This window comes from Nelumbo nucifera, chromosome 6 (genome assembly GCF_055504915.1).
Source record: "Nelumbo nucifera cultivar China Antique chromosome 6, China Antique-T2T, whole genome shotgun sequence".
Taxonomy (NCBI): domain Eukaryota; kingdom Viridiplantae; phylum Streptophyta; class Magnoliopsida; order Proteales; family Nelumbonaceae; genus Nelumbo; species Nelumbo nucifera.
The window spans coordinates 19,087,308-19,106,500 of record NC_142654.1 but is presented as its reverse complement, the minus strand read 5'-3'; the positions used below and the strand labels follow the sequence as shown (position 1 = coordinate 19,106,500).

At 38.0% G+C, this 19,193-nt stretch overlaps 2 protein-coding genes across 2 annotated transcripts; one reads left to right on the top strand and one right to left on the bottom strand.

Annotated features, from left to right (window-relative positions):
* Positions 1 to 427: 427 nt before the first annotated feature.
* Positions 428 to 6,293, top strand: LOC104591249 (uncharacterized). The gene is made up of 3 exons (XM_010250054.3): positions 428 to 1,243; positions 1,791 to 1,978; positions 5,411 to 6,293. Exons 1-3 carry the CDS (start codon positions 559 to 561, stop codon positions 6,008 to 6,010), a joined length of 1,473 nt encoding a protein of 490 aa, XP_010248356.1. The 5' UTR covers positions 428 to 558; the 3' UTR covers positions 6,011 to 6,293.
* Positions 6,294 to 10,166: 3,873 nt separating this feature from the next.
* On the bottom strand, positions 10,167 to 10,706 carry LOC104591248 (uncharacterized). The gene has a single exon (XM_010250053.3). It carries the CDS (start codon positions 10,564 to 10,566, stop codon positions 10,372 to 10,374), a length of 195 nt encoding a protein of 64 aa, XP_010248355.1. The 5' UTR covers positions 10,567 to 10,706; the 3' UTR covers positions 10,167 to 10,371.
* Positions 10,707 to 19,193: the final 8,487 nt, after the last annotated feature.

Here is a 19,193-nt window from a genome sequence, read left to right as displayed (position 1 = left end):
GTTACATGATTTTTAATACAAACACGAATCCGTAGACTAGAATTCACTTTTTTTTTTACATTAAACAAATTAGTGAAGAAATTTGCATCCAAAAATAATATATATTTTTTAACTCTCGTTCGAATTCGAATAGATAAATTCCAATCCAAAAGATTTGAATGGTTGATGAAGTAGGGCATCACATGATTGGCAAGGCTAAAATTGTCAGCGTAAAAGTCTGGCAATGAAAATATTCTATTTTGACCACACAACAAGGTAGTAGACTAGAGCAGCAGTAAAATATAGGGTAGCTATCTATATTTATTAGATGAATTGAAGTGTGTAAAGTAATTTTAGAAAGATGGTAGGGGTTATCTGTTATTATTGAAAACCTATCACTTTATCAGATTCTGATGATTGATGATTGATTTACTTTTACCCCAAAATTTTAAAAAACCCCGCAATTACTATACAACACGAACTGCCTCCCCTATCGACTCATTTTCTTCTCCTTTTCCCCGTCAGACTCAGATCTCTGTGTATGTGTGGGGGTCTGCCGGCTGCGGCATAGAAATCGAAATGTCATGGTTAACAAGGTCTTTGGTGAACTCGCTGAAAGTCTATGACGACGACGACGACGACGAGGATGATGGAAAGGAAAGGATAAACGATAGAAAGAGGGATTCACCAGAAGATGAGCAACTGCAACAGCAACACCATATCGACTCATTTTCTGAGGATCACGGACGAGGCCTCAAAGAAGATCTCTCGGAGTTCAAGAAAACTCTAGCCCGTCAGCTATGGGGCGTCGCCTCTTTCCTCTCTCCTCCTCCTCCCTCCACTTCCCAATCTCCATCCCCTTCTCCTCCTCCTCCCCCTCTCCCCCCAATCTCTTCTACTGATCCTACCATCTCCGACTGGAATCGTTGGGAATCATCGGATCAGTCCGTATCTGGAGAAACTTTCCATCCCGAAATCCCCGATTCGGCTGGAATTGCAGGAATTCGTAGCGATTTTGCCGAGATTGGGGGAAAATTCAAGTCTGGGTTCTCCAAGCTATCCGGTACCAGAGCTGTTTCCGAGATTTCGAAGATCGCTTCCACTTTTCTTCCACCCTTTGGAATTGAAGGGGAATCTGTGGATAACACTTCTGTTGAAGGTGTTATTGGTGTTACTGATGAGGTATTAGCATTCGCTAAGAATATCGCAATGCATCCGGAGACGTGGTTGGATTTCCCTCTGCACGACGAAGAAGATTTAGACGGTATTTGGATTTCTATATTCGAATTAACAAATTTCTCATTCTCAAAAAACAAATCCGTATCTTCTGATTGATTAATGAAGACCTTGTGCTAGTTGAAAATGGAAAGTTCAAACTTGTTACTTGTTTCTTTCTTCTTTTTTTCTTCTCGGTTAGGAAAAAAAAAACAGAGAAAATTGTGAAACAACGTATTTACACGGAAACCCATTTACCTGCAGTTTACACCCTTTGTAAGTCTACTTATACGCAGGAACAATGCGCAAGCAATTGACTACCGGATGAGTAATGCAGTTCAATTCTGAAATTAAGATCAAGTTTTTATTTTTTTATCAAATAAAAAGAGTAATAGAAAAACAAAGCAAATGATGCTCAACTGCATTGTTCACCCTTTTCCTGAATGGCGATTTAGCACTTTATCTACAGAAATCGTATCTCAGAGTTAAACCTTTACAGGAAAGAATGTGTTTCCGTTTATAACTTTATATAATATATGTTATTTCTCCATGTTGTTGTTTCTAATGCCATGCACATAACTTTCTCTTTTTTCCAGATTTTGAAATGTCTGATACCCAACAAGAGCATGCTTTGGCTGTTGAAAGACTTGCTCCAAGATTGGCAGCTCTTAGGATTGAGCTTTGCCCGGGATATATAAGTGAGGGATTCTTTTGGAAGGTTTATTTTGTTCTTCTGCATTCTAGGCTCAATAAACATGATGCTGAGCTTTTGTCTACGCCCCAGGTGCGTTAGTTCCCGTGAAATTAACTATCCTATTGCTTTCATCAATACCTTGCATCTGTGCCTAGTTTTATACGTACTTCCCCATTAACAGATACTTTATTTACAATAAGGCCTATGTTTGTGTTTATTAGCGTAATATTTAGTATTGCTGGATTTAACCCTGTCGTTTTGTATGTTCATAAACACAATTTCTAGCTAAGATATCCTCATGGAGTTATTGAGGTTATATATTGTTAATGGCTTAAAAGCAGAGGATGCACTTTCACATTTAACACTATAAACTTTGAAACCTGAAAAATGAAATTTGTGGCATCTTCTAATTCCTAAGAATGGATCTTGAAATGCTTGTTAGTGTTGCTGTTCTTATGGGAGAAAAAAATAGTGAGAACTGAAGATTAGAACTCTCAATTGGCTTATTGAAGTGATTTAACTTATCAGTGATGATTTTACTTTTCTATTTAGTGAATCCTAACTCCAGTTTTTCATTATGGATGCGGTATTAATTGGCCTAGGAAGATTGGAATATGAATGCAAAAAGGATCTATTGACAAAACATACAATCTGAGTACTCAACTAAGTTTTACTAAAAGATTGAATGCCTCCCAGAAACAACAACATTTTTTTATCAATGGCAAAACAGGTTTTACTAAAAGATTGAAAAGGAGATCAAATACCAGCAAAATAGAGGGAAAAGAAAAAGAGGCTGATAGAAGTACTACAAGGGTCCCACAAGAAATCTAACATACAAAGAAAACCACAAAAGTCCCAGCACAAAGCAAATGATTATGGAACATTCCCTGCCCACCCTGCAATAAAAAAGTGATAGATGATAATATTCAGATCTACTGAGTACTAACTCCAGCTCTCAAAAAAGGTGTCTGTTAGGGAGTTTGCTGAATTTTGTGCCCAGAAGAATGAGATGATGATCATTCTTGCCACCAAAGTCCAAGCTTCACTGATATGATACCATAAATAACCAATAATGTTCCATTTCCCTATTCATCCACCCAATCACACCTTAGTCTCTGTGTCTTGCATTAACACTGTAACAACACTATAATCTCTGCCCCAACAGCAGTAGTTAATGGAGCATGGACCTGAATATACTAGCACACGTCTAATTGCTGATAGTCCTGACTTTGCTAAGGAGCAACATGGATAATAGTATGTTGACTGGATCATGCTTCTCTGTGCATCTTGCATCAACACTGTAGCAACACTATAATCTCTGCTCCAATAGCAGTAGTTAATGGACCATGGACTGATGGACCTGAATATACTAGCACACCTCTAATTGCTGATAGTCCTGACTTTGCTAAGGAGCAACCATCTAAATCTTTCTTGACTGCATTCCTAGCATTTGGAATCCAACCCTGGATAATAGTGTGTTGACGGGATCATGCCAACTAGAAGATTGGTCATCACCTAGTAGTATTGCCTGTGGATGCATTGTGGCTGTTCTCATGGCAAGTTGGCAACCGATGTATTTTCAGGAGCAATGAAGGAATGATAATAATAGCATATTCAGGTCTTATGGTATTTAGTGATCCAGCAAGTGTTTATTAGTTCCTATTACTATTTCTGGATTTCATGCTTATGGTTTTCTATAGTCTCCATAGGATTGAAATTGAAGGGCATTCCCAGGTGGTGGTTTGGTTAATGTCTAATAGGGACAGATTCCCTGGTCTTGGATACTATCTTAGTTTTTAAGGCACCAAGGTGAAGCTAGGTGGTAGGGGGACGCATTGTTGCTTAGTTGCCTAGGAAATGAAATTTTTACATAAAAACCTTGAATCCTAGGGTAATTCCCTAGGTTCCATAAAACCAGCAACCATCTTTCATTGATAATTATCTATAAACTTCATGACAAAGTATAAGCTTCATATCAAAACATAGAAAATCAATAATATTTATGAGAAGAAAAGAAGTGTTGACTGGACAGAATTGAAGTTCTTCCTTATTTATTGGTCCAGGTTTTAAAGTCTTTGAGGGTTCAAGACAGCATATGCCAACATGTGTGTTGATTGAGCCCTAGCAAATAAGAATAACAGAAAAATAAAACTAGTATATAAACCCAGAGTGAATATTTTAGTTTAATAGTATACATTCAATTATTGTAATATCAGAATATAAGTGTTTCATGGTGGTATGTATAAAATAGGTAGGTGAAGTGAGGCGACCATCCATGGGCACCTTATCACCTACGCCTTGACAACCATGCTGTCTTACCAGATCATAGAGGTTGAATTAGCAACCAGAGTGAAACCTCTGCTAAGCTGAGGGTTTCTTCATTTTACATTTTTGTACAAAGTAGGTAGGCAATTAAATGAGGTGACCATCCATGGGCACCTTATCACCTATGCCTTGACACTGCTATCTTACCAGATCATAGAGGTTGAATTAGCAACCAGAGTGAAACCTCTGCTTAGCTGAGGGTTTCTTCATTTTACATTTTTGTATAAAGACCCATGCTAGGGTCTTGGACAAGCTTGGGCCACTTTATTTGTGAAGAGTTGCATTCTTAGTGCACATGCATTTATGTCATTTTAAATATCAATATGACACTTTAATGTTTATTTTGTCAGAGAACAGTTGGATTAGAACTAGGGGTACAACTTGGTACACTGCTTTGGGCTTGGACCTTCAGGCTGGGCCCATTCAAAATTTTACAAAAGTCCAACCTTAGCCCACCCAAGTTGCACCCCTAATTAGAACCAAGTCGTAGTTGTTCATTCAAAAAGAATGCCTAATTAAAGATTTTCATGCTTGTAAGGACATTATTTGCCAGGTCCATTCTTTTCAAAAATGGACTCAGCCAACTGAGCCCTTTAAGAGTATGAACAAGTATGAGAGCAAGGAAAATATGTTTGGGCATTTATGTCATACCGATACAATAAAAAAAAAAATCCTTGAGTGAGCTCTGCATTTTATTTTTTGAGTTGGAAGTTTAAGGAATGACTATTTTCAACTTAGAAACTAAAAGAAATCAGTACAGAGCTCATAACCAAGAAAAATTTTATAAAACAGTTACAAGGCCAGCAATGCTGGCAGAAATGGGAATGTTGAAATGGATAATGGGAAATTTGGATCAGAAATGAACTTGTTCAAAGGAACCTAGGAGTATCTCCATCCTCCAATATGTGATAAAATGAGGTAAAATAGACTAAGATGGTTTGGGCATGTGCAGAGATGACTATCCACAACAACAGTAAGAGGAAGTAATCTTTTCCAAGTTGAAGGAGCCAGAAGAGCTAGGGACAACAATTTTAAGGAATGAATAAGACTAAATTGCTAATAATTTTAATTTTCTATTTCCATTAATAAAATTTTAAATTATGAACTTGCCAACTGTTTCTTAACCTTCTTTTCATGTTTCTGTTTAATTGTCTGCTAAAATTGTTAATTAATGTGCTGCATCTTTCTGCAATGCAGATTGTGGAGGCTAGAACAATGTGGATGCAGGAACTACAGAACAGTACAAAGCCAGAAGAACCAGACTGGCCCAAAAGAGGCATGTCATATGAATGTGAGGGTACTAATTTAGTGCATGAAGGGTGTTTATCTGCATCATGTAATAGTCTTTACGAGTCTGTGTCACTCAAGACATTTGCTTCTGAATACACCTCTGTACCAGTAACAGATTTTGAGACTGAGAAGCATCCAGTTGTAAGCTCTGAGATGCAGATTATTGATAAATCTGTTGTTGAAGAAGGTCCTGCAGTCAATAGCAAGGATAAGGCGGACTTTCTGCTTGGTTCATCTTCCAAGGATTTGGATCAGAAATTTGAAGATGATGGGGACGAATGGTTAGAGGATAACTCTGATCTAGGTGGCTTCAGTGGTACCACCATTCCTTTAGGAGATGAAGAAGATGTATCATTCAGTGATCTTGAGGAAGATGATGATGGGAACATTCCTGTAAAATCCAAAACAGTAGCATATATTTCAGAAACTTCAACAAAAGACTCCAGATACAGAAGCTCAACAGAACCGTCTCAGAACTGTCAGTTCCCTGATAAGGAGCACATTTGAAGTGAACAGACGCATGCTAATAATCCAGAGAGCAAGGATTCAAGCGACTGGCTTAGTGTTGATGAGATTGATGTGGTGTAAGTGCATAGCTTCCTGAGGTTATAGTAAATGCGTGTGATGTAATGATATATCCATATTCATGCTCCAAATAGTTTAAAATAGGTTGTGGCAACTGGTGTTTGTAAATATAACCCACTTGAATGGGTTTTGTTTTGAAACAACCGTATATCCATCTCTCTCTTGGCATTTGAATAAGTATTAAGTTGGTGCACTTCACAGTAAATCAACCAATGTCACCAGGAGGCAAGGGATTAAAGCATTAAGAGGGAATTTTTTCAATGACCTGTCTGCTGCATCGGTCTGGACAAGAAAATCTGGTTAAGCCTCAAGGCCAAGTGTAGGCCAAAGCAAATTTTGGTGGGATTATAGAATAGGCGATTAGCCAAGTAGCTGACCCTGCCCTGCCTTTCTTGACTATATATGATACTAAATGACTTACGGAAGGGTAGCTTTTCGTGGACCTGGTGAGGTAAGGTAATGTGTTGGAGATCAGTCCACTAGTCCAGGCATTGTATTGTAAAGGGGTCTTTGGGTCCAGGCCCAGTTCTAATTGGATCCAGTTCAACTAGCCAGTCTAGTCTAATTTTCACAATGTTATATGGGGATTGAAACTGCCCTTGTCTGTTTCTGGTTCGTGGGAATGGATCTAATCAATTAAATTCTAATAGTTCATGGATGTTTTGGAGTAGAAGTCTGCTAGTAACCCATTTTGCACATTTGTCTTTACTTATTAGTAGTTTTGTTTTATTTATCATTACTCGATTCAAAACTCGAAACTAGATGAAGGTGATCATGAAATATAGGGCTTCGTTTGTTTTGAAGTAAAATCTCTTGGGAAGTAAACTGCTACCTGATTTAGTTTTTGCATAGTTCGGGTTCACCTTTATTTTACCGTTTGGCAATTAAAATGTTTATTCGTTGACCACTATTTTTACTTGACACCGGAGTAAACTTTTTCTCAAAAAATTTAATGAAATTCCTAAATCACCTAAGAAAATTTTTATTCATTTTAGAATATATAAAGACCATGTCTGAGCCCCATGTAGAAGGTACGAACTGGCTCAGTTGGTAAGGACTTTAGCTGGTTGTAGGGGATACTAGGGATCAAATCCCACCTTAGTCAGGGTTTGGAGTGTTTTATGGGTAGCTTAAGTTGTATCCCCTAGATACAATCACCTGGGAGATGGGAATCTTTTTTTTTTTTTTTGAAAACGCTCTTAGGCATCATATCTCATTGAAAGAAAGGCAACAAGGCCAATCAGAAAACCTACATACAATTTCTCAAAAGAACAAAATATAAAAATGGATGAAGGAATACATAAAGAACTGCAACCAAATAAAGGTGAACTAAAATCACTAACAGAAGTAGATAATCACATTTCCAATCCACCACAAACGGCAAACGAATATGATAAAAGAGATTTCCAAAAGACTGCAAAGATTCTGTAATAGTATGGTTGGAGTAGATCCGCAAAGGACGGCAAAGCTCCACACATAACAATCACTACTAGAGATAGAAACTGCCATCCATAATTGCCTTCACCGGAGAATTGCGAACGGAACTCACCATGAACCGTATCAGTTAGAGAAACACGAATTGACTCAATTATAGATGGCAAATGTGAAGCTACATTTACCGGTAACGACTGCCCAATAAAGAGTCCAAGAGAAGAAACCCCAAGTCAAAATGCCCGCAAAAAGAAAATAAAACACAAAAAGAGGCACAAAGAACAGCGAAAAAGAGAAGAACAAACAAAGGAGAGAGGCGAGGGAAGAACGAACAGATGGGAGAAAAAATAGAGGGAAATGAGAACCCAAATGAGAGAAACTAGAGAACAAAGCTTCGAGAAAACTCGAGATGAAGCCTCTCTCAAAACAGAGAGAGAGAGAGAGAAACCAAATGGGGAAAGGGGAGAGAAAGAGAGAAACCAAATGGGGAAAGGGGAAAGGAGAACCCATACCAGATGTCACTTATCCATAATCATCCACACCACACCTGGGAAGTGGGAGATGGGTATCACTTACCATAAGTGATATCTGTTGGGGTGAATTGGGATTGGAATTATTATTAGGACTATCTTAGCCATTTTGTGGTTTGTAAATTCATTCTAGCCTCTATTTGTTCAGTTGAAGTTGAAGCTTCGGCTTTCCTAGCTGGTTGCAACTTACCTTGTTTATATCATGTTGGATGGTGCTGCAAAAATATTATATAGTTCAGTTCCTGTTGGAAGAACATAGTCTTCCTCTTTGATGTTTACATAATCAAATAGCCAAATGCAGAACTCTTATTCGGTCTTTTTAAGCCATTTCTTTAGCCAATTGTACAAGTTGGCAAACAATGTAGCTCACACCCTTTGAGAAGCTTAGCATCATCACTGAATCATCCTATAACATGGTCTAATGATCCCCCAGATTGTATTATGTCTATTATATGCTGACAGGACTACTTGACGGGCTTTTTTGACTCTTCTCTGAGTAATGAAATTTGCAGTATGCCTTTAAAAAGAAAAAAAGTAACCTCTAGGAAAATATTATGGTTCAGCCATCAAAACTGATTGTATGGTAAAGGCAAGATTTTTAAAATCGGATCAGATAGGGAATCGTTTTGGGTCCGATTTCTGGGTCAAACGGACTAAATTCGATCTAAACAGATGGCCCACTGTGACAAAAAACTAAAAAAATAAAAAAAGCCAAAAACCGTTGTCTGAATCGACAATTCGATCGCTCGAATCAGCGGTTTTTTTTACCAAATCAATGATTTTTTACCAAAAACAATTTTAAAATAAAATGAAAGTAACCAGTTCCCAGTTTTTCCGATCCAACCATCCAGTCAGGTCCCGTTTTAAAAACACTGCGTAAAGTCAAAGCCATATAAGAGAACCACTTGTGAATTTAATAAGTTATTTACTTGTAACTGGTAAGGGCATTACATGCGACCTATAACCCAATTCTTGAAAATGAGTGACTCAATATTGTACTTTGAAAAATGATATCTAGAGAGAATGTGGAATTGTAAAATCCCATTCCCATCCCCACTCACTTCTATCCTGGTTCCCATAACTGAGCATGGAATGATGGAAACTGAGCATGGAATGATGGAATTAGAATTATAGATATGGACACATGTACATATTACATTGTAACCACCCTCAGACCTCAGTAATAGATTAATTATTGTTTTTTTATTTTTTATTTTGGAAGTGAATTTATTTATTAAATTAAGTACATGAACCTTTATCATTATTAATTTGCAAAAATTCATCTTAGTTAAACAATTGAGTAAAGTGTTTTTCAAAAACTAACATTCTTCTACGAGTTCCCTCCCTCAATTCCTCAAAGCAAGCATGTGGTGTTCTAAATACATTGAAGGTTCAAAGTATCGATAATGGCCTATACGCCGATAGGGCATATCAGCTGGTATCGGCCTTTTTTTTTTTTTAATTTCCAGTTGTTTTTTTGGTTTTGGTTCAAAGGGGCCGATTTAAGTCCTGCCTACCCTCTGAACCAGGCCCTGACCCGATACAATTCCTGTAAGGACTTTCTATATATCGGAAAAGGACCCGATATGCCCGTTTGAGAGTGCTGAGTTGAAGATTAAAGCTAAGCTAATTCAGCTATTTTGAAGTGCTCCTGATAAGATATTCAGTTCAGCTAAGCTGATTTAACCATTAAGCGTTCTAGATAAGCTATTCAAAGAAGCTGGAGTAAACAGCACTCCAAATGACACTAACAGCTGATTTAGGTTCTCACCAAAATAATTTATATAGGTTATACTTGTGGGATCCATGTCTGACATTGCGCTTCAACCATCCCAAAGAGGCTGAAGCAGACGGCCCTTAAAATGGCTGACTCACAGTTGATCTGGGCTCTCCAAACAATACATAGACTTATGATAGAGATGAACATGAAGCAGAGCCTACGCCAAACTATATATAAATATAAAAATAAAAAACCTTTGGAGCCAAAGCATTGTTTGTCAAAACCACTCCTTCTCTCTCTTCCCTCGTCATCTCACAAGAAAGAATAGTACCAAAACTCCTGGTTTCGTCTTATAAGCATGCCATAACTAATTCACATTTATATAGATGAGATGCTATATTCAGAAGACGTTTTTTTTTTCTGTACCAAATCAAATAGCAACATTAAACATTTATCATTTATTTGGCTAAACGAGACGGTTCAAAACCCTAGAGCAAAACATGCGGAAAAACAAGCTCCTGCAAATCCATAAACATGTGAAAAGAGGTATGCATGTATAGATAGATAAAAGGAGAATAGAGTTGGAAATTAAGTACGGAGGATCAAGAAATGCTTCTCATTCCAGGACGATCCGCGACTTTCAAGGTCTTATCGATAAGCTTTTTGGCCTGCCTGCTCCGTATCTCTACCTTAACGCTAGAACTCTTATCCATCTTTATGTAGGGCTTCTTTGATTTCCTCAGAGCCCTGACCTTCGATTTGATCGATTCAACCAGGTTCTCCAACCTATTCGCCATCTCTAGATCTGTATTGCTGCCTGCAGCTCCTCTTCCGTCTTCTCTCACACACACACTCTCTCTCTCTGTAAATTTAGTGTGATTTTCCTATGGGATCGACAATCGAGTAGTGTAATGTAATATTTTTCTCTGAAATCACAGTATAATATACATATACCTAACCTGACCTGACCAATCCCGTGCTCTCAGATAGCTTTTGGTTGGATTATTGTCTCTCTGTCACACGTTAACTTCTGTTTTGACCATTCGAAGAAAGGAAATGGAGTCCTTGATCGCTCTCTCTCTCTCTGTGGCAGAGATTTTCTTCAACCTCTCGCTCGCGCCTAGTCGCCTTCACCCTGAAGCTTGGATGGAGCTTCGAAGTTGGAAGAATACCAAACACGACCCTTCAGCTTCAGGCTTAAACTTTTTGTGATGATCACGGATGACGGAACAAGCTCAGTGTTCTGTCATCCGGTGCTGTGCTCATCTACTTCACACGCTTCTCTTCTTTGCCTTTTATATCGGTTAGTATTATTACTTCAACTACCAAATTTTATTATTTTTTCGGTGCCTGGTCCCCCACTTTTTAGGGGCGAAATCAACTTCTAGGCTCTAACGACTTGTTTTAATATCTACTGCTTACAACACACAGGAATAAAGTCATTCAATTCGGTCTTATCGAAAAACGTCTTTCAAAATTTAATTCGATTTCCCAGCAATCAAGGCTCAAATTTTTTTTTAAGGCTTAAAAGCATATTTCATTCATTCAAGAAATATAATTATAGAGAATTGCCAATAAGGCCAATCAGAATTAAGATATAATTTCTCAACAACAATAAAATAAATAAATAGATGAAAGAGAAAATGACAAACTTCTGCAATCAATAAAGGTGAATTAAAATCATCAATAGAAGTATATAAGCATAATTCCAATCCACCGCAAATGGCAAAAGAAATGACAGAAAGGTTCCTAAAAGAGATTGCAAAGAATCGGTAATAAGATGGTTGGGGTAGATCCGCAAAAGATGACAAAGCCCCAAACATTACAACCGTTACGAGACTGTAACTGCCTTCCATAACTACATCCACCAGAGAACTATTTATGGAACTGACCATGAATTGCATCTGTCGGAGAACTGCGAACGGACTTTAACATGGACAGTAAAACATAAAGCAACATCCACTGGATCGAATGCCCAATACAGAATCCAAGAGAAAGTAACTCCCTTGTCAAATGCCTACAGAAAGAAGAAAAAAAGCATAAAAAGAGACGAATAATGGATAGAACCATATGGGAAATGCGAGGGAAATAGATGAGAGAAAGACTAGTGGGAAGAATGGAGAGACCAGATGAGAAGAAGAATGAAGAATGAAAGCAGGGGAGGAGGGAAGAAAATAAACAAAAGAAAGAGAAAAAAACAAAGAGAGAAGATAATGGAAAGGGGGACTCCCCGAAGGGAACCACCCCAAAAGAAATTTTTTGGATGGAAAGCGAACGACGAACAGAGAGATCGAGAAAACCTCTAGAAACTAGAGGGGGAGCTCTCTCTAAATAGAGAGAGAGAGGGAACACTTTATTGATGCTTGATGCTACCACCAGAACGAATGGCTTAAGGCTCAAAATTTCGATGTGCTCATGAAAGAACTCATGTATTGGACGAAAATTAGTTTTATTCTATATTGATGTTTACAGTGTACAGAGGCAGTCGTTACAAGATTAGGCATAGAATTCAAAGATGAAGGTGGAAGTTAATGTTGAGGTGGATTTTCTGTTAGGTGAGACGAATCATTTACATTAACCAGTGCTTTAACATCTCTAACACCCCCTTCAAGGTGAATATTAGTCAAGAAATATCAGCGACTTTCCACAAAGCCAAACAAAATAGGAACCACTAAGAAAAATGTCAACGTCTTGGTCCTTGGTGGATATGAATTTGACAACAAGAAGCTTTCACTGGACTAGGGGTGTCAATTGGACTGGATTTGGTCCAATCCGATCCAGTTCAACGTCAGTCCATTACAAATGGACTTGGTCCAGTTTAATGTCTAGACCATCTAATCTGTTCAAACTCATGTTAATTTAGATTGCTTCCAATTCAAATCTGGTCCATTGACATTTGTGTTTTTATCTTTTATCAATTGACCAGATATTGGCTCAATCCAACCTAATCCAATATAAATTCATTATGGACGGACCAGGTCCAATCCAATATGCTTTATTGGTTCGTCCAATCCATCGAAATTCAATGTGTCATATTGGTCTGTCCAATCTGTCCAAATTGATTTTGGTTTGACGAAGTTCAACCCAAAACCAGTCTATTGGCACCCCTACATTGGACATGCTCATGAACAAAATGCACATCAATTTCAATGTGTTTGCTATGTGCATGAAAAACTAGATTAGCACTAACATAGGTAGTGCCAATGTTGTCATACCATAATACCGGAGTAGAGGAAATGGGGATGTGGAGCTCCTAAAATAGAGAACAAAACCAAAGAAGTTCAGCAGCAACACAAGCAATACTCCTGTATTCTGCTTCTATGCTTGGACGTGAGAAAGTGGCATGTTTGCGACTAAGGGTGAGCATTATTCGGTTAAAACCAAAATTTTCAGTTTCAGATTTTTTTGTTCAGTTATTTTGGTTTTGCAAACTTTCAGTTTCAGTTTTGGTTCAGGTTTAGAAATTTGGTTAATCAAAAAAATTAAATTAACCGAGCTTTATTATCTATAATATATATTAACATATAATACATATATAATATGTATAAAATATATTATATTGTATTATATTATCTTATGTATTAAAATATATAATTTATTATATACATTGTATAATATATGTTTTTAATATATAAATATATATTATATATAAAAGCGTACACTATAATATATATTAAAATATATATAGTATTGAAATTTGGTTTTAACCAAAATAACTGAAAACCAAAACTAAAGTTTCGGTTTTTCAATATTTCAGTTTCGTTCGTTTTTTCATTTAAAATTTTGGTTTTAAAAATTTTAGTTTATTCGGTTCGATTTTTAACCAAATAAACCATTTTCTCACCCCTATTTGCGACTAGACCACAAGATGAGATTGAAACGCATATAGATACAAAACCCACCATGATGAGATTTGCGGTCATGAGGACAACCTTCCCAGTCCACATTTGTGAAGGCACTCAAGGAAAAGGAGGAAGTACAATTAATGGTGAATCCAAAATCAATAGTATGTTTGAGGTATCATAAAATCCTTTTCACATAATTTCTAGCGGTGGTAGGAGAATACATATACTGAATACTGACAGACCTTGTTGACAACATAAAAGAGTTTAGGAACATATTGGAGGGCTCCAACAGTCTTGCGATATTCCTGTGGGTCAAACAAAGGATTGTTGCCTTCTTGTGAGAGGTGAATTAATTCCAGCCGGTAAAGGAATAGAGACTGGTTTTGCTGCATCCAAATGAAGAACACTTAGTAAATCTGAAATATATTTACATTGCGACAAGAATAAACTTAATGGTGTGGGAAAGACTTCAAGGCCCAAGAAGTAACTAAGTGGGCCAAGATCACAAACAGCAAAGGAGGAACCCAAAGAGTGAATGAAAGCATCAACAACAACTGTGGAAGAGCTTGTTATTATAATGTCGTCAACATAAATAAACACATGGAGAGAGATGCCTTGTGAAGTAAAACAAAGATGAAATTGACTGAAAGATGGAAAATCCATAGGAGAGCAAGAATGAGGATAATTTGTGAAACCAAGCCTGAGGGACTTGTTTGATCCCGTATAAGGATTTTCTTACGAGGCATATTGCATGTGGATTTTGAGAGTTAACAAACCTAGGGGTTGACACATATAAACAGTTTCTTGTAAGTCACCATGCAAGAAGACATTTTGAATGTCAACCTGTTGGAGAGACCATCCAGAGGAGATTGTCAAGGAAAGAATAACACAAATGGTTGTGGGTTTAATAACAGGACTAAAGATGTCTTGGTAATCAATCCCTTGACCTTTCTTTTAATTCGGAAGACCGTTTTGCAGGCAAAGGATTTGACATTAGGTGGAAGAGGGACCAAAATCCAAGTACCATTCTTAACTAAAGCATTGAATTCTAATGCCATAGCTTCCTACCATAGTGGCTCCTTAGTGACTTGGGAAAAACAACTAGGTTTTGGGCCTGGCTAAGGAGGATATTCGATACTAGCATAGGTATTGGGCTTCAAAAGGCCACTTTTGGATCTAATAGTCATTGGGAACTAAGGGCCCAATAGGTGAGATAGGTAACGATTCAGGTGAAAGGAGCAACATTGACAGTAGACATGGGTTGAATTAATGGTGTTGAAGTGGGCTGGGTAGATGGCTAAACAACAACAGGGTGGGAGGAGGTACACAGAGGACTGTTAGTAGGGACGAAAGCGTGGGAGTCCAATGGTGCATGATCCTTATAAGTGGGGTTTAAGGAAACTAGAGGCTATGTATCAAGAACAAGGGGAAGCCCAAGAACATGTGAAGGTGGATAACATTTTGGAGTCAATGATGTTGATGACTGAAACGGGAAGGCACTACTTTCATTGAATATCACATCCTGAGAATAATGGATACGACCAGAGGACAAGTGCGAACACTTGTACCCCTTGTATGATTCCAAGTAGCCGAGGAACATGCTGCTTTGAGAGTGCAACTGCAGTTTATGATGAGTGTAAGGTCTGAGATTAGGGAAGCATTGGCAGCCAAAGACTTTCAGTTCTGTGTATGATGGTGTCTTGCCAAGTAATTAACTCATATGGGCTTTTGTAAATAAGAACACGTAGGAATTAAGCTGATTGATTAAGTGTGTGTGTGTGTGTGTATAGCAGTACGAAAGGCATCATGCCAATATTTAGTAATTAGTAGGAACTAAAGATTGAGCCGACAATGTTAAGCCAGTTTCTACGATGTGACGATGGCACCGTTAAGTAGAGACATTTTGTTATTGTGTATGAGGACATGAAAGCCTATGATGGATGCCATGAGTTGTAAGAATTTAAGCTTAGAAAATTCACTGCCGCCATCTGTTTGCAAGCATTTAATTTTTCGTTCAAATTGAGTTTCAACAAAAGCTTTGAATTTAATAAAAACAGAGAAAACTTCAGATTTCTAAGTAAATGGGTAAATCCACATGAATCTACTGTATCCATCAACAAAAATAAGGTAATACCAATATCCATCAATAGAATCAACAAGGGTGATACCCCATAATAAATCTGAAAATATAATATCCTAAAGTAGAGGAACTTGGAACAATGATTCTTGCCTAATTGGCATGAGTCACAAAACTCCACTGATTTAGATGAGGATATTGGAAGAGGATGAGAGGCAATAACATGCTTCACAATCTTCATGGATGGATGGTCCAATCTATTGTGCCAAGTGGACAAAGAAGTAGGAACACCAACAAATGTACGTAGCACCAGAAAAGGACTTGGAAGGTAGATCCAATTGATACAGGCCATCTTTAATTTGTCCCCACAGAAGTATCCTCCCCGAGCAGCCATCCTTTATAAGACATTCATGAGGATGAAATTCAAAAATCACACAGATCATTGTCATTAATAAATTGTCCAAGATTTTGTGATTTCAGGAACATGGAGAATATGATTTAAAACAAAAGGATGACCATAAGAATGTCCTATGTGAAGAATTTTCAAACATGCATGTTCTATTTCCCACCAAGATCTGATCTAAGCCTTTGTAGTCATTGTGAATGATCATGTTCTGCAAATCTGAGGTTAAATGATTCGTTGCATCAGAATCGGGATACCATTTAGTGGTCTCAGTGTTTGAGGTGGTGGCAGAAAGAGCCAGTCGTTCAAGGCTTGGGCTTTGGTGGAAAATGCATGTGATCAAATCTATTATATAGTAGTTTAATTAAAGTAGTATGATATGAAATGGTTTGGTTTGTTGCAAATTTGGTAGCGAACTACACTATGATTTGCTAAAGTGTGAGGCTTATCCTTAGCAAATATGGGGGAATTGGAGAGGAAGAATTCATCTTGTCGTTGGAATTCCATTGATAGGATGGAGGAAAAGTACCTTTAATTAGTTTCAACATGTGCAGAAGGATGAGAGAATTCAAGCAAGTGCTTGGATGTTTGCATATGGATTTCATGATTAAGTAACAGGGCCTGTATGTCATCAAAGGTTTATTCATTTGTTCCAACTGTGATTGTGAGAATGATAGTCAAGGCTTTGTAGTCCAGTCCTAGTCTAGCAATGCAAATACTTGAAGCGTGAGATCAATGGTTGATCAGCCGCTGCAAGCAGCTAAGGCTATCAACAAGGTTTCTAGTTGCTTTCAAGTAATCAAACATGGAGGAAGAACCATTTTGAAGATGAACAACTTCAGATGTTTGAACATGAACAACATGGGCTAGAATGCCTTTGGTAAAAGGGATGCTAGGATCCATCCAAGGCTCAACTTATCTTGTTGTTCCCATTCAAGAAACGTTGGATTAATATCCTTACTTGACGTGGTATACTTAGGGATAAGGTATAGAACCATCAATATATCCAAATAATTTTGCTCCTTTGGAACAAGCTGAGATCGCTATAATAGGAAGTTGTGACAATCAAGTTTTGTAGAAATCAACTGACTAATATTAAAAGGGGTTTAAAGACTAACACCTTTGATAAAGGATGAATGGGAACTAGAACCTGTACCATTCATATTTGGGAAAAACAGAAGAAGAGAACAAAGAATTAATTAGAAAACTCAGGGCCTCTATGGCTCTGATACCATGAGCCAACTCACGTAGTGGATGAAAAGTAGTTTTATTCTATATTTCATAACAATGCTTTACATGATATTTATAGTGTAAGGCCACTGACGCTGATGATTTGGTGGATGCTTTTGGTAGTTTGGGACAAGAAAGGGATATAGTGAATGTGGTGGATGATCTGAAGGGGGGAGGAATAGAGAAATGGAGGGAATGTTTATTTGGAAAGATTTATGGGGATAAGGTGATACATCCAGCGACTGTAAGCAATCTCTTTCCGCGTGTATGGGAGTTGCAGGGACCAGTGAAAGTGGGAAGGACACCAGAGGGGATTTACATGTTCTTCTTCACCCATGAAGTAGACATTAGATCAGTACTCTCTTGGGGACCTTGGGTGATTGCTGGGTTCATACTGGTTCTTCGGCATTAGGAGGTGGATATGCCACTAGATAGCATGGATTTCAGTAAGGTTTTGTTAACAATTCAAATTCATAGGCTGCCAATGGAGTATCATATCGATTCCATTGGCAGAAAAGTAGCTAGAAAGGTAGGAACACTAGTAAAAGACATAAATGTGGATAACACGAAGTTGTGGACTAGCCATCTGTTTTATCGTGTGGAAATTGATTTAACAAAGCCACTCAAAAGAAGGGTGCCAGCATATGGAAATAAGGCTCAACCGATGTGGGCGCATATCGAATATGAGAAGCTCCCTGTGTTTTGCTTTTATTGCGGACGTGTGGGACAGACATGACTATCACCATTGCACATAGAAGGTCGAGGAGGAACAAAGTAGTAAAGAAGAAGGATCTGGTGAATTTGGTTGGGGCCTGTGGATTCTGGTGGTTTTAATCAAGATGAAAGCACTTCCAAAGGTAGCACCTCTAAATAGCAAGGTCAGAGAAGAGAGCAGAGAAATAATGGCAAGAAGGTGGATGAGGCTGGCATCCCTTCAAACAATAGGGATGAGGGTGGTTGTGGTGGGGAGGAGTCACCGGCGGGGAAGGGATGAGGGTGGATGACCTCATTGAGTTCGGTGAGGGAGTTACACAGCCGGTTACGACTCATTTACAAATTGATTCAAAAACAGCAAATATGAGTGTAGTGGATATAGGGAGTGGTGGGGGTGTTTGTGTGGGGCCTATCATGATGGATGCTGAGTGGATAGTTAGACATAAACAGAGAATTGGGGATGCATTTATTGACGATGGAGACGAAGGTGCACTGTACAAGGTAAAAGGGAAGAGAGTATGTGTTGGTGAAGAGAGGGATTCTATGGATCACATGCACATTATGGTTTCTGGGAACCAAATTAATGAGATGCAGAATGGTGTTATGAACTCCAATGCTGTTATGGATTGGCTTGCGGAGGTTGTCCCACAACAACCCCGCCAATTGCCATGAAAATATTGTGTTGGAATTGTAGGGGGTTGGGGGGCACTCCTACAATTTGGGAATTGGTTCATCTCTCTGGAGTTTACTCTCCAAGTATTATTATTATTATTATTATTATTATTATTATTTTTTTTTTTTTTTTTTATCTAAAACTAAGGCAAAGATGACTCGATCGGGAAGGGTGACGAGGAGGATTGGGTTCTCACATTTTCATGTTGTTGAGTCTGAAGGAAAGAGTGGTGGGCAAATCTTGACTTGGAGGGATGGGTTAGATATAGAGGTGTTGTTTTCAAATAGTAACTTAATTGCTGCCATGGTTAAAGAAGGGTCTAATGATCGGGAATGGCTTTTAACTGGAGTGTATGGAAACCCAAAGAAAAAGCATTGTGAGAGGTTATGGAAATTTTTATAGGGAATTGATGAACATCATAATGGACCATGGCTATGCTGTGGTGACTTTAATGCCATAGTACACGATGGTGAAAAGGAAGG

Coding starts and splice junctions, on each gene's coding strand:
- LOC104591249 (XM_010250054.3), top strand. CDS start 559: ATGTCATGGTTAACAAGGTCTTTGGTGAACTCGCTGAAAGTCTATGAC. Junction 1,244..1,790: donor CGACGAAGAAGATTTAGACG/GTATTTGGATTT, acceptor TCTTTTTTCCAG/ATTTTGAAATGTCTGATACC. Junction 1,979..5,410: donor AGCTTTTGTCTACGCCCCAG/GTGCGTTAGTTC, acceptor TCTGCAATGCAG/ATTGTGGAGGCTAGAACAAT.
- LOC104591248 (XM_010250053.3), bottom strand. CDS start 10,566: ATGGCGAATAGGTTGGAGAACCTGGTTGAATCGATCAAATCGAAGGTC.